The following is a 14,195-nucleotide window of genomic DNA, read 5'->3' as shown; positions in this document are numbered from 1 at the left end:
TCAGAGCTTTAGTTTTTATTTTTAAAATGAGGAAGATAAGAATCTGGCCCATGGGACAAATCTTATTTTCCAAATTATGCCCCTCCTTCTCTAATTTTCCTTCTGTCTCTCAGCATGTGTGTGGTTAGGTCATTTTTCTCTATACAGCAACACATTACATTGACCCAGAGAAAACTGAGTCATTAAAATGGAAATAACATTTTATGCATGTTGAAGAATATCTTGGAGAGCCTTGGTTATTATAACCAGGAGTACTGGTTCTTTAGCATCTTTCTAGAGGAGATGAGCATTGTCTTAATAGAAAAGGGAGGTTCTTTCTTGGCAATAAGAAAGAGAAAAGCCGACCCTAAGAAAATGGTGCAAGAAGAATTACCATATGATTTTTTTTAAATGTTCATTCCATACAATTTGTTTTAGGACACAGAAGCTATTCATCAGATCTCCATGACCACGTTCAATCTGACTGGCTACAACACAGGTGCCTTCACCCTTTTGGGTATTCCTGGACTTGAGCAGCACCAGGTCTGGATCAGCATCCCCTTTTGCCTCATCTATTTCGTGGCCATTGTGGGTAATAGTGTCCTTCTCATGGCAACGGAGCACAGTCTTCATGCACCCATGTTCTTTTTCCTTTCCATGCTGGCTATTACTGATCTTATACTGTCTACCACCTGTGTCCCAAAAACTCTGAGCATCTTCTGGTTTGGTCCCCAGAGAATCAGTTTTCCCGGCTGTCTCACACAGTTATTCTTTCTGCACTTCAGCTTTGTTTTAGACTCATCTATACTGATGGCCATGGCATTTGACCGCTATGTGGCCATCTGTTCACCCTTGAGATACAACACTATTCTGACTCCCAGAACCATTGTCAAAATTGCTGTGGGAATCTCCTTCAGAAGCTTCTGTGTTATTTTCCCATGTGTTTTCATTGTAAATCGTCTACCCTTCTGCAGGACACGTAACGTCCCTCACACATACTGTGAGCACATAGGTGTTGCCCGACTAGCCTGTGCTGACATCTCCATCAATATTTGGTATGGGTTTTGTGTTCTCCTCATGGCCGTCATCTCAGATGTGATTCTAATTGCTGTCTCCTACATCCTTATCCTCTGTGCTGTATTTCACCTCCCTTCTCAGGATGCTCGTCAGAAGGCCCTGGGCACCTGTGGTTCCCATGTCTGTGTCATCCTCATGTTCTATATACCAGCATTCTTCTCCATCCTTGCACATCGCTTTGGACACAATGTCCCTCAGACCTTTCACATTGTGTTTGCCAACCTCTATGTTATCATCCCACCTGCCCTCAACCCTATCGTCTATGGAGTAAAGACCAAGAAGATCCGAGACAAAGTCATTTTTCTGCTCTTTCCTATGAGGTCCTATTGATACGTGCTTGAAATCTAGGAGGCAGGGGGCTGTGGTTTTGTTTTTTTAATTATTTTTGACAGAAGTTTTCCCAGTCATTTCAATTGCAAAAAATTAAAGTTTTAGTCTAAGAAATAATATATAGTATATATTAAATATTGTTTCTGGAAACTAAAAAATGGCAATTTCTTTTGAGTGCTCAGTGTGATACAAAACTTTAAATGAAATAAATAAAATGATCAGTATCTTTTTTTCTTTATAAAGATATTTCTAAGGAATCTGAAAATTTTTCCAGGTTTATACATCATGGTAATTTCTATGTCATAATAGAGCAAGAAATTTCTACCTTAATGACTCTGTGAGGTCCTAGACTTTCAGTTTGGCTACTACAATCCGTTTGTGAATGGCATCAAGTATAGGTCCTGGCATGTATTTAGTACATAAGAAATGTTTATCAAGAAAAAAGTGACAAGGGATGTTCAAGAGGGAGGGGACATATGCAAACCTGTGGCTAATTCATGCTGATGATGGCAGAAACCAACACAATATTGTAAAGTAATTATCTTTCAGTTAAAAATAAATACAAAAGAAAAGATGACAAATAATCATGAAATTATTAAACTGAGATTGCAGGTGTTTATTTTGAACAAAGGAAGGAAGAAGGCAATGATGAAAGGCAAAGCTCATTTTTCACTCAATCTTGAGAAAGCCCAACAAGATGGAGAAGGTAAAGGCTTCTAAGAAGAAATATACAGAGGAAGCTAAATTCCACAGCCAGTAAGAGAAAAGCACGTACAGATGTACAGACTAAGACGTGGGCTTGAAACTTGACTAATTAGAAGCACTGTTAGTACTGAGTCTAGTCTTCATTTTTGTATCCGAAAAGACATGTAGTCTCATGTCAAAAATGTATTTATATTATTCTTTTTGAATTTATATTATTCTTTATCTCTTCAAATTCAGTATGCCTGACTTGCTCATAGCAAGTCATTTAGTCACTAAATCATTTAAGAAATAACTATTTTTGGTGTTCGATGGGCTTAAGGTTGCTGATGTCTGATTTCCTTCTATATCTATCTGACCTTAAAGTCTACTCCTATTTTCTAAACAATTTGCAGATTACCAGTCCAGAGTAAGCACCCCTTTCCTTACTACGGAGGGTCAAACACTCATCCGTTTTTATCTGGATCAGAATACCAGAGTTCTGCATGGTCTCTCTACTCCTGTTCTGCTTTATCTTCTCTGTTATGCCTCCACTCACAGGTCACCAGATTTATATTTCCACAGTAATTCTCAACATAAAATTTTAGTATGAACGATATGTTCTTTGGACTCAGAGGCTCAAATTTAAATATATATTATTTTACTGTGGGACCTAGCCATGTATGTTGTTTCCAAAATTATCTGCAGAAATAAAAATTTTTATGAAGTATAAGTGGGAGATAAAGTAAAGGCAAAAGGGAAAAGCAGAGATAAAGATTTTAAAAAATAAGACCAAAAAAGTTAATATAGTTGCCATGTGCTATGAGTTCTCATTCTCTTACTACACATGGTTCAAGAATTCAGCTCTAGTTAAGCAATATTTAGTTGCATAATTCGCAGTGCCTATAAAAAGTCAGGTGTTCAGGGGACTAAAACTACTTATTCCTGAAATGAAGAGAAAAAAGAGAGATATTCAGAGACTTCTTAGAAAAAAGGCACCAAGTAATATAATTAATCACATTCTTACATAATATACAGCTTCATGGGATTCTTCAGTCCATTACCCTAGTATAGAGCACTAGAACACCCTAACTTTCCATTCGATAGCAGCTAACAATTTAGTGGGGAATCAACATAATTCTAGACTCCTTAAGCATGGTTTAGTCCAGATATTCTGGGGCATTCAGAGTACTAAGTGGACTTCAGGCAATCATTACTCATTCTTTCATTCCAGAGTATTTAGCAAATATGTGACACAAATTTTTACATCTGAAACACTGTGTTAGGCATTCTTTTCACCATATTGAACAAAACAGAGATGGCCCTCATCTTAGTGGAGCTTTCAGTCCAGTGAGGGAAACAAGCCTCAATCATATAAACACCCAACTGAACATATAATTTTAGATTGCATTGTTTTAAAACAGAAACCAACCAAAATCTTAAAAGCAGTGCCTTTGTGAGAGAGACTATCAGAGGAAAGCAGCTTCAAGTTAGGTTTTTAGAAAAGCCCTACCTAAAAGAAATTACATTTTCTCTGAAAACAATGGGAATAATGGGACGTCAGTCACATAGGGGAGGATGGATGGCATCATTCAAGAAGAAAAGTTGAAAGGTCTTTGCACTGAAGACTATAAGATGTTGATAAAAGAAATGCAGAAGACACAAATACAGATTTACCCATTATTCAAAAGTAGAATATCCTTAGGACTTTTCAGAAGCCCAAATGGCATAAGGCCAAAATTACCTTAAGACGCATATGGCTAACAGAGTCACAAAATAAACTGAGATAAAGCATAGATTCTCAATGACACAGTTCAAAGCTGTGATGCCTTGACACTGAGATGCTGAGTGCGATTCCTGAGGAAGGAGCTTCATGGTGCTCCTCTTGCTGCTCTGGGTGTGCACTGTGTTACAAAGACTGGCTACAGAAGAAATGCTGAACATTGTTTTCCATTTTCACATTTTTCATTAAAGCGGTATCCATCTTTAGATTTCTTTCAGTTAGTGAAAACAGTTACTGCTATAGGTCTTTTGTAAAAATGAAGTGGTCTAAAGCAAACTTTCAAAAAGTGGGGGATACCTGTAAATGAAAAGGTATATTCTTTTTTTTTTAACATTGATCTTTACATTATATTTCAATATAACATTGAATGTATAACATTCAATCTGAATGTTAAACACCTTCAGATTAAGTGATAAAAATAGGTATATTTTCTTATTAAGTTAGCTTGTCATTCATATATATATATATGCATATATTTGTATCATATATATGCACATTCACATGATTTTTATAATTTTACCCAAATTAAATAATAATCTATTGTGCATCTGCTACCATTTGTTGTAATATTATTTTCTTACTTATGAAATATTTCCCTATAATAAACCTATTGGTTGTTTTTTGGTCTACTACTGAAAATACGGATCATTGACAGTAAGTTTGAAAAGCAACAATACATTTTATCAACTATTTTTGTCTCATACTTTCTGTAGCTGCATTGTGAATTTTTTGACATTATTTCTCTTTGAAATATTTACTTGTTGTATAGCACTGACTTTCAGTTAAATTAGAGAGGAAGTAGCATCCTATATTTTAGCTGGTTTTTAAAACACTTTATTTTAAGTTAGAGTATAGGTGATTGGACTTCCCTGGGAGCTCAGCTGGTAAAGAATCTGCCTGCAATGCAGGAGACTCTGGTTCAATTCCTGGGTCTGGAAGTTCCCCTGGAGAAGGGATAGGCTACCCACTCCAGAATTCTTGGGTTTCCCTGGTGGCTCAGATGGCAAAGAACCCACCTGCAATGCGGAAGACCTGGGTTTGATCTCTGGGTTGGGGAGATCCCCTGGAGATGAGCATGGCAACCCACTCTAGTGTTCTTGTCTGGATAATCCCCTTGAACAGCGGAGCCTAGTGAGCTACAGTCCACAGTTCCAAAGAGTTGGACACACTGAGCGACTAAGCACAGCACAGCACATAGGTGATCACAGTGTTGTGGCAGTTTCAGGTATACAGCAAAGTGACTCAGTTATACATGTTCATGTATCTATTTTTTTATGTTCTTGAATTGGGAGAATTAATATTGTTAAAATGTTCATAGGACCCAAAGTCATCCGCAGATTCAAAGCAATGCCTATCAAAATTCAAAAGATATTTTTCAGAAATAGAGTCATCCTAAAATTTTATGGAACCACAAAACACCTGAAGAGCTGAAGCAATCTCAAGCAAGAAGGTCAAAACTGGAGACATCACAATTCCTGACTTTGAACTATAAAGCAGTAGTTATCAAAATAATATGGTGTTTATAGAATTGCATAAAAACAAACATATGGATCAGTGAAACAGATTAGAGAGCCAAGAAATAAACCTTCCCTTATATGGTCAACAAGCATACCAGTAGAAAGAAGACACTCTAATTAAAAAATGGTGTTAGGAAAAGGGTAGACACATGCAAAATAGTAAAACTGGATTCTGATGTTGCATCACTCACAAAATTTAACTCAAAATGAATTAAAGATGTAAATACACAACCACAAATTGTAAAACTTCTAGAAGCTAATGTAGGATAAAATTCTTCAAGGCTGTACTTTAAAAAAATTTTTTTAATTGAAATATAGTTGATTTACAATGCTGTGTTAGTTTTGGTGTACTCCAAAGTGATTCATATATGTATGTATATATATGTGTGTATATATATATATGCATATATAGACATTATTTTTCATATTCTTTTCTATTATGGTTTAATCACAGGATATTGAATATAGCTTCCATGTTATAAAGTAGGACCTTGTTTATTTCTTCAATATATAATAGTGTGCAACTGGTAAACCCAAATTCCCAGGCAATCTCTCCTCTCCTCCCACCTCCAGCTCCCCTTTGGCAAGCGCAAGTTTGTTCTCTATATCTGTGAGTCTGTTTGTGTTTCCCTTTCACATTGGTCTTGACAATAATTTTTTTGGATGATACCAAAAACACAAGTAAAACAGCAAAAATAAACAAGCAAGACTATAAACACACATATACACACAATGGAATATTATTCAGTCACAAGAAAGAAGGAAATCTTGCTATATGTGATCATCATAGATTAGGGCATCATTCTAAGAGAAATAAGCCATACAGAGACAGAAAAATACTGTGTGGTATCATTTATATGTGACATCTAAAACAATTAAAAAAAAATGTTGAACACATAGAAACAGAGAATACAAAACTTATTTCCAAGAGATGGGGTGGGGGGACATTGGGAGCTATTGGTCAAAGGATACAAACTTTCAGGTATAGAATGAATAAGTTCTGGAGATCTAATGTACAGCATTGTGATTAGTTAATAATACTGCATTAGTACTTGAAGTCAGCTAAGGAAGTAGATCATAAATATTCTCACCACACATACACTGCACACAGGTAAATATGCGATACGATGGATGTGCTAATCAACTTGATTGTGATGAATGTTTTACAATGTATATCTAAATCAAATCATCATATTGTGTACTTTGAATATATGCAATTTTATTTGTCAATTATTCTCAAAAAATCTGGAAATATAAAAAAAGAACATTTATGAATGAGTAAACCGGGGTACGCTTGTTTGTTTGAAAAAAGGCAAAGGAATTAGAATATATAAAAACACAGAGCTGAAAAAAAAGTCTCAGTACATTAAAGGAACTGGAAACTGATCAAGTGAGGTAGGTTTTAGGTAGAGGGAATAACAAAAAATGAGATTGCAGAAGATAAAAAATTCTAGATCATTTCAAGAGTTTGTTTAAAATTCTAAGTAAAAAGGAAAGTTACAGGAATTTTAAGTAAGATAGCAACAAATCCCAAAATTGTGTTATTAAACATTATTCATAGAACTTTTGTTTTTATGATGGAGTTTGTAATAGCTTTGGAAGTGGTGGGAGGATGTCATTGGATTCAACAGTGACCCTATACCTGCCCATTCACATGCACTATAACCCTCCTTAGGTGGGCATTCTTTTTTAAATAAGGAAACACCTAACACTTCAATTCCCTGAAGAAAGGCAAAGCCAACTTCAGTTAGAAATGAATCAGTTTCTCTAGGGTTAAGGAGTCTTTCACTTTGGTTCCATCTCTTCATTCTTTCTGGAGTTATTTCTCCACTCTTCCCCAGTAGCATATTGGGTACCTACTGACCTGGGGAGTTCATCTTTCAGTGTCATATCTTTACCAACAAAGATACATATAGTCAAAGCTCTGATTTCTCCAGTAGTCATGTATGGATGTGAGAGTTGGACCATAAAGAAGGCTGAACACTGAAGAATTGATGCTTTTGAACTGTGGTGTTGGAGAAGACTCTTGAGAGTCCCTTGGACTGCAAGGAGATCCAACCAGTCCATCCTAAAGGAACTCAGTCCTGAATATTCATTGGAAGGACTGATGCTGAAGCTGAAGCTCCAATACTCTGGCCACCTGATGTGAAGAACTGACTCATTTGAAAAGACCCTGATGCTGGGAAAGATTGAAGGCAGGAGGAGAAGGGGATGATAGAGGATGAAATGATTGGATGGCATCACTGACTCCATGGACATGACTTTGAGTAGGCTCCAGGAGTTGGTGAAGGACAAAGAATCTTGGCATGCTGCAGTCCATGGGGTCGCAAAGAGTTGGACATGACTGAATAACTGAACTGAACTGAAGGAGTCTTTGTGAAATAACTCTGATTTCATGTTGTACAAAATAACGAAATGAGAGTCCAAATAACTGATAGGGGCCAAAATCAACATGTACAAAATATTAGAAGAGAAGAAGGAAATTTCCACCTTTATCATTTTATCATTTAATCTCTTATTAACCATTTTAAAAAAGAGTAGCACAATTTCAAGTTAAACAATTGTGATATACATGGTAGTAATTGAATTGTGGAGACTTCCATTTTGAAACAGTTGATTTGTACTCCTTCATGTAGCAGGACCAACTGTCTGTTAAGGCAGCTCTCCTAGGTCATGCTAACAGAACCATAATATGGGTGTGTAAAATAGCATATTTGTTGCTATCATTTAAGTGCAGGTGAAGGGTGGGGTGCAGTTCAAATTTTTAGGGTGTGAATTACAAATACACAGAGCAGGAACACTAGAGTATATTCCTGTTTTAGTTAAATGGAAAGCATTAACTGATTCACTAGAAAATTATTTTTTATTATACCAAGTCATGGAAAAATTAAGTTGCAAGTTCTACATAACCTTTTATATGAGCCAGGTGTTCACATAAAACTCATTAAATCTACCAATAACCAGTCCCTTAGCACTTAATCAATAGTCAGAAATGACTGATGTCTCCTGAGTGGTATGGATGACACCAAAGGTAAGATTTGGAACTTTTCATGACTTCAATGTACCTGCGTTTCCTATATAAATACTAACCCAAGAAAATTTGACTTACAGTACCTCAAACAGAACACTGGTAGGCATTTAACTGATGTTTTTAATAGTCATGCAATATTAGACGTAAACACTGAAAATAGAATTATTTGTATTCAGTGTCCAACCAGAAGGAAACCTGCCTAGGGATGAGATAAAAACAAAAATATGAGCAATTTTAAAGTCCACTATTCAGTGTTATTGTTGAATATCTTTGTAAATGTAAGACAGAAAGATCAGATTTACCAAACTCAGGAAAATTGATCTGGCCCTTAGAGTTATGAGAGAAAAGCCTCTTAGGTATAAATTGAGATCGGGGCCCACAGAATGGCCGACCGTACCAACAGGCAAACCTAGATGTATTCCCACAGGAACACATTTTATTAATTCTTTTTTGGTAACAATGACAAATCAGCTTGTGTTGAGTCTCAAGTAATGAAAATGTGACAAATATCCAAAGACCTGAATGAGAATATATAAAAGTTGAAGAAACAGCAAGTAAAACTCTAATGAGAACAAAATGAGATTTAAACATAATTGAATGAACATTATGGAACGAGCAGTCTGTCCTCAAGTGGAAAAGGCACTGAAGGAGACAAAAAGGAAATAAGGTGACACTTTAGGGGGCTGTTAGAGCAACTTAGGTAAGAGATGATGGTAACTGGGCAAGGGAGACAGAAAGGAGAATAGATTCAGAGGACATTTAAAAAGGAACGGCAATATAATGTGATTTAAAAAATTCATGTGACTAGTGAGGTGTGACATTTGCAGAGCTTAGGAACATTGAAAACTGGGTTTGGGGAGGTAGTGAATGTAGTCTGGGACAAGATGGTTTTGAAGCTGAAGTGGATATTTAACCAGTGTTGGCCCAAAGAGGATGCCCTTTGATACCCAACAGTCATCTTCACATTGTCCTTCAAAGGAAATAGCTTCTAGGATTTGTTCCACTCCTATCCTAGTAGATAGAGTTTCAACCAACTTTCCCGTTTCCCAGTTTTTATGCTCTCATCCACATATATATGGGGTCCTCCACTTTCATTTTATGGGCAAAATAAAAGGCACAAAAATCCACTGAAGAGCTTTTGAATGTGGATCCTGGGGGCCTTACTCAGAAAAGCAGTATTAGATTATCCTGAAGTTGGCCAGGCATTCCAGCAGGTGCATGTGAGTCCCCCACTGTGTTAAGCATTTTCAAAACACTGCTCTACATCAGTTCAGTTCAGCTGCTCAGTCGTGTCCGAATCTTTGCGACCCCATGAATGCAGCACGCCAAGCCTCCCTGTCCATCACTATCTCCCGGAGTTCACTCAGAGTCATGTGCATCGAGACGGTGATGCCATCCAGCCATCTCATCCTCTGTCGTCCCTTTCTCCTCCTGCCCCCAATAACTCCTAGCATCAGAGTCTTTTCCAATGAGTCAAGTCTTCACATGAGGTGGCCAAAGTATTGGAGTTTCAGCTTTAGCATCATTCCTTCCAAAGAACACCCAGGGCTGATCTCTTTTAGGATGGACTGGTTAGATCTCCTTGCAGTCCAAGGAACTCTCAAGAGTCTTCTCCAACACCACAGTTCAAAAGCATCAATTCTTCGGTGCTCAGCTTTGTTCACAGTTCAACTCTCACATCCATACATGACTACTGGAAAAACCATAGCCTTGACTAGACAGACCTTTGTTGGGAAAGTAATGTCTCTGCTTTTTAATATGCTATCTAGGTTGGTTATAACTTTTCTTCCAAGGAGTAAGCGTCTTTTAATTTCATGGCTGCAGTCACCATCTGCAGTGATTTTGGAGCCCCCCAAATAAAGTTTGACACTGTTTCCACTGTTTCCCCATCTATCTCCCATGAAGTGATGGGACCAGAAGTCATGATCTTCGTTTTCTGAATGTTGAGCTTTAAGCCAACTCTCCTCTTTCACTTTCATCAAGAGGCTTTTTAGTTCCTCTTCACTTTCTGCCATAAGGGTGGTATCATCTGTGTATTTGAGGTTATTGATATTTCTCCTGGCAATCTTGATTCCAGCTTGTGCTTCTTCCAGTCCAGCATTTCTCATGATGTACTCTGCATAGAAGTTAAATAAGCAGGGTGACAATATACAGCCTTGACGTACTCCTTTTCCTATTTGGAACCCATCTGTTTTCCCATGTCCAATTCTAACTGTTGTTTCCTGACCTTCATATAGGTTTCTAAAGAGGCAGGTCAGGTGGTCTGATATTCCCATCTCTTTCAGAATTTTCCACAGTTTATTGTGATCCACACAGTCAAAGCCTTTGGCATAGTCAATAAAGCAGAAATAGATGTTTTTCTGAAACTCTCTTGCTTTTTCAATGATCCAGTGGATGTTGGCAATTTAATCTCTGGTTCCTCTGCCTTTTCTAAAACCAGCTTGAACATTTGGAAGTTCATGGTTCACGTATTGCTGAAGCCTGGCTTGGAGAATTTTGAGCATTACTTTACTAGCATGTGAGATGAGTGCAATTGTGTGGTAGTTTGAATATTCTTTGACATTGCCTTTCTTTGGGATTGGAATGAAAACTGACCTTTTCCAGTCCTGTGGCCACTGCTGCAGTTTTCCAAATTTGCTGGCATATTGAGTGCAGCACTTTTATATACACAGTGGAATATTACTCAGCCTTAAAAAGGAGCACATTTGAGTCAGTTCTGATGAGGTGGATGAAACTATTACCTATTATACAGAATGAAGTGAGTCAGAGAAAGAAAGATAAATATCATATTCTAACACATATATACGGAATCTAGAAAAATGGTACTGAGGAATTTATTTATAGGGCAACAGTGGAGATACAGACATAGAGAATAGGCTTATGGACACAACGAGAGAAGAGGAGAGGGTGAGATGTGTGTAAAGAGTAACATGGAAGCTTACATTGCCAAATGTAAAATAGATAGCCAACGGGAATTTGCTGTATGGCTCAGGAAACTCAAACAGTGGCTCTGTAGAGGGGTGGGATGGGGAGGGAGATGGGAGGGTGCATCAAAAGGGAGGGGCTAAATATATACCTATGGCTGATTCATGTTGTGGTTTGACAGAAAACAACAAAATTCTGTAAAGCAAGCATCCTTCAGTAAAATGAAATAAATTAAAAAGAAAAAAAATGCTAGTAGAACAAAGCATATTTCATGATAACTTATCAGAAAATAAAAATTAATAATTATATATAAGCTTTATAATTAGATTATCCATATTACATAATTCTAGCTCTGTAGTTCTATGCCTCTGTTAATGCCTAATTGTCATGTAAAAATAAATAGAGTATTAAATACCCAGAAAAGAATTGTATATACCCTGAGGGTGTGTTAGCTTACAGGCCCCATCAGAGTTAGTGTAATCTTTACAGTCTTCTCTTGAAGATAAAAAAAGAGGGTGTTAGAGTCCCTCAGGCCCTAATTATTTACCTCTTCTTGGCATTGAACAATGGATCGGGTGGTGGGTGGGGGCAGGGTGGGGGGGGAGATAAAAAAAAAACAAAACACGAACAGGGAATCAACCTATCAATCTTTTCCTTCCATCTCCACTTTTTTCTTGGGTTTATATGTCTGGTCCTCTTGCAGATTTTGTGTGTGTCTATCACCATAATCTTTCTGCTCTGCATTTGGCCCAGTAACCAAACTAGGTGAGTGCTGGTTATCTGAAGAGATTTGGTTGGAAATATGATTTTGAGAGAAAGAGAGTGAATGAAAAACTCAAGGCTCCATTTCCTAGGAGCCATGGACTGAGTGCTACAACGTTTTTTCCTGAACAACTCAGATTTTTAAGCTGAATTTATGGTCTCCTGTTCTTGGATATATGCTTCAAATGCTTAGAAAGATAAACAGCTGGGTTAAGGATGGCCAAGGTAAGTGTTGTTCTGGTCATTTCTGTTAGATGTGTGGCAAGGATCCATAGCTCTAGCTTGACAAGCGGGCTTAAGTATGTGGACATTCTTGTTTTGAGAGTCTACTGCTACCACCGCTTTCCTGATTTCAAGTGAACAGCTCATGTTTATTCCCACCTGGGAAGTGAATACTTTCGTAATACAATTTTCAAAGGTTACACTTCATTTACAGTCATTACCATATATTGGCTGTATTCCCCATGTAGTACAATATATCCTTGTAGCCTCTTACACACAATAGTTTGTACCTCCTACTCCCCTACCACTATATTGCCCCTTACCCCTTCTCCCCCATGGTAATCACTAGTGAAATCTCTATATCTGTGAGCTAGCTTTTTTGTTATATTCAGTAGCTTGTTGGTTTTTAAGAAATATTCCACATATAATTCATATCATACAGTATTTGTCTCTATCTGAATTATTTCACCTAGTTTAACACCCTCCATTTATGTTGCTGCAAATGGCAAAATTTCAAGGACCTAGTCTTTACAAAATTTACTCAAGAGTAAATATTTTGGGAAATTACAAAGAAAGTGGCGATGAGACAATTCTGTCATGAAATATTTTGTTTGTATTTTTCTTAGTGTATGTGTGTATGATGTGTGCCTTTATGTGTGAGAGAGAGAGCAAAAAGGGGGTTTGTGTAAGATTGTGCTTAGTCTCTCAGTTGTGTCTGAGTTTTTGTGACCCCATGGACTGTAGCCTACCAAGTGCTTCTGTCCATGGGGATTCTCCAGGCAAGAATCCTGGCATGGGTTGCCATGCCCTTCTCCAGGGGATCTTCCCAACCTGGGAGTTGAACCCATGTCTCCCACATTGCTGGTGGATTCTTTACTGTCCGAACCACCAATGAAGCCCAAAACAAACACGACCATGATGCATTGGCTGGAGATCAAACCGGGGTCTCCCACATGGGAGGCAAGAGTTCTACCACTGAACCACCAATGCCCCTGTTGTGTAAGATTGAGTGTGGGTAAATATATGATGGTAAAATGTATGAAATAACGCAAGTATAGATCAAGGTATGCTTGAGATTTTAAGAACTAATAAGTGTGTGTGTATCTAAGAGTAAATGTCCTGGTGTCTATCCAATAGAACATGTATTTGCAAAGAAATAATTGTGCTTTAGGACAGAAATCTTGACCAAAATTATTATTAAGTCCAAAGCATTAGGATATTATACAACTGTATAGTTTAAAGAGTGCTGGAAAAAAGTAATTTTGGAGGAGCAAAGTTTAAATTTAAGGTTTACCTGTTTACCAGCATAGTGTGGGATTCAGGCAGTATTGGCTAAACTGAATTAGGTTTTTGAATAGCAAAAAAGTGTATGGACCTCACAAATAGAAGAACAACAGTCATCATGAAGTTGGAAAAGAATGAATAATTGCTGGGGGCAGAGATTGATATTCAGCAATGACAGAGGAAGCCAATATTAACTGCCAATGTCCATAACATCATGTGTACTATAATCCATCAACCCACAGAAAAATATGCCCTGTAAATTGGTAATTTGTAACAACAGTATACTGTGGATAAAAAGTGATTCATGTCAGTATGGAACACTGCTTGGAAAAGCTGTGTAAATCATCAGAGGCAACCAGAGTGAATAAGATAAACTCTTTAAGGGAATGACTGTATTTTCCAACATATATGAGACAACCTGGCTCCTGCTGCTACCTGCTATCTTCATAACAATCTTTCTTCATTACAAAAGTGTCTCACTTTGAATTGTAATTAGACAGCCACTTTATTTTTGGGGCTATATAATGAGCTGTTGGAAGTGAGAGTGACTCAAGTGAGCCTAACATTTATCACCCTCTGTCCTCAGGAACTGGGACTTGTGCCA

The 14,195-nt window shown here is 37.4% G+C and overlaps 1 protein-coding gene across 1 annotated transcript; it reads left to right on the top strand.

Annotated features, from left to right (window-relative positions):
- Nucleotides 1-444: 444 nt before the first annotated feature.
- LOC113904988 (olfactory receptor 52H1-like) lies at nt 445-1,386 on the top strand. Its single transcript, XM_027562036.1, has one exon. It carries the CDS (start codon nt 445-447, stop codon nt 1,384-1,386), a length of 942 nt encoding a protein of 313 aa, XP_027417837.1.
- Nucleotides 1,387-14,195: the final 12,809 nt, after the last annotated feature.

The sequence above is a fragment of the Bos indicus x Bos taurus genome, chromosome 15, assembly GCF_003369695.1.
Source record: "Bos indicus x Bos taurus breed Angus x Brahman F1 hybrid chromosome 15, Bos_hybrid_MaternalHap_v2.0, whole genome shotgun sequence".
In the NCBI taxonomy this organism is placed as follows: Eukaryota; Metazoa; Chordata; class Mammalia; order Artiodactyla; family Bovidae; genus Bos; species Bos indicus x Bos taurus.
This window is presented reverse-complemented; position numbering and strand designations above follow the sequence as displayed.

Coding starts and splice junctions, on each gene's coding strand:
- LOC113904988 (XM_027562036.1), top strand. CDS start 445: ATGACCACGTTCAATCTGACTGGCTACAACACAGGTGCCTTCACCCTT.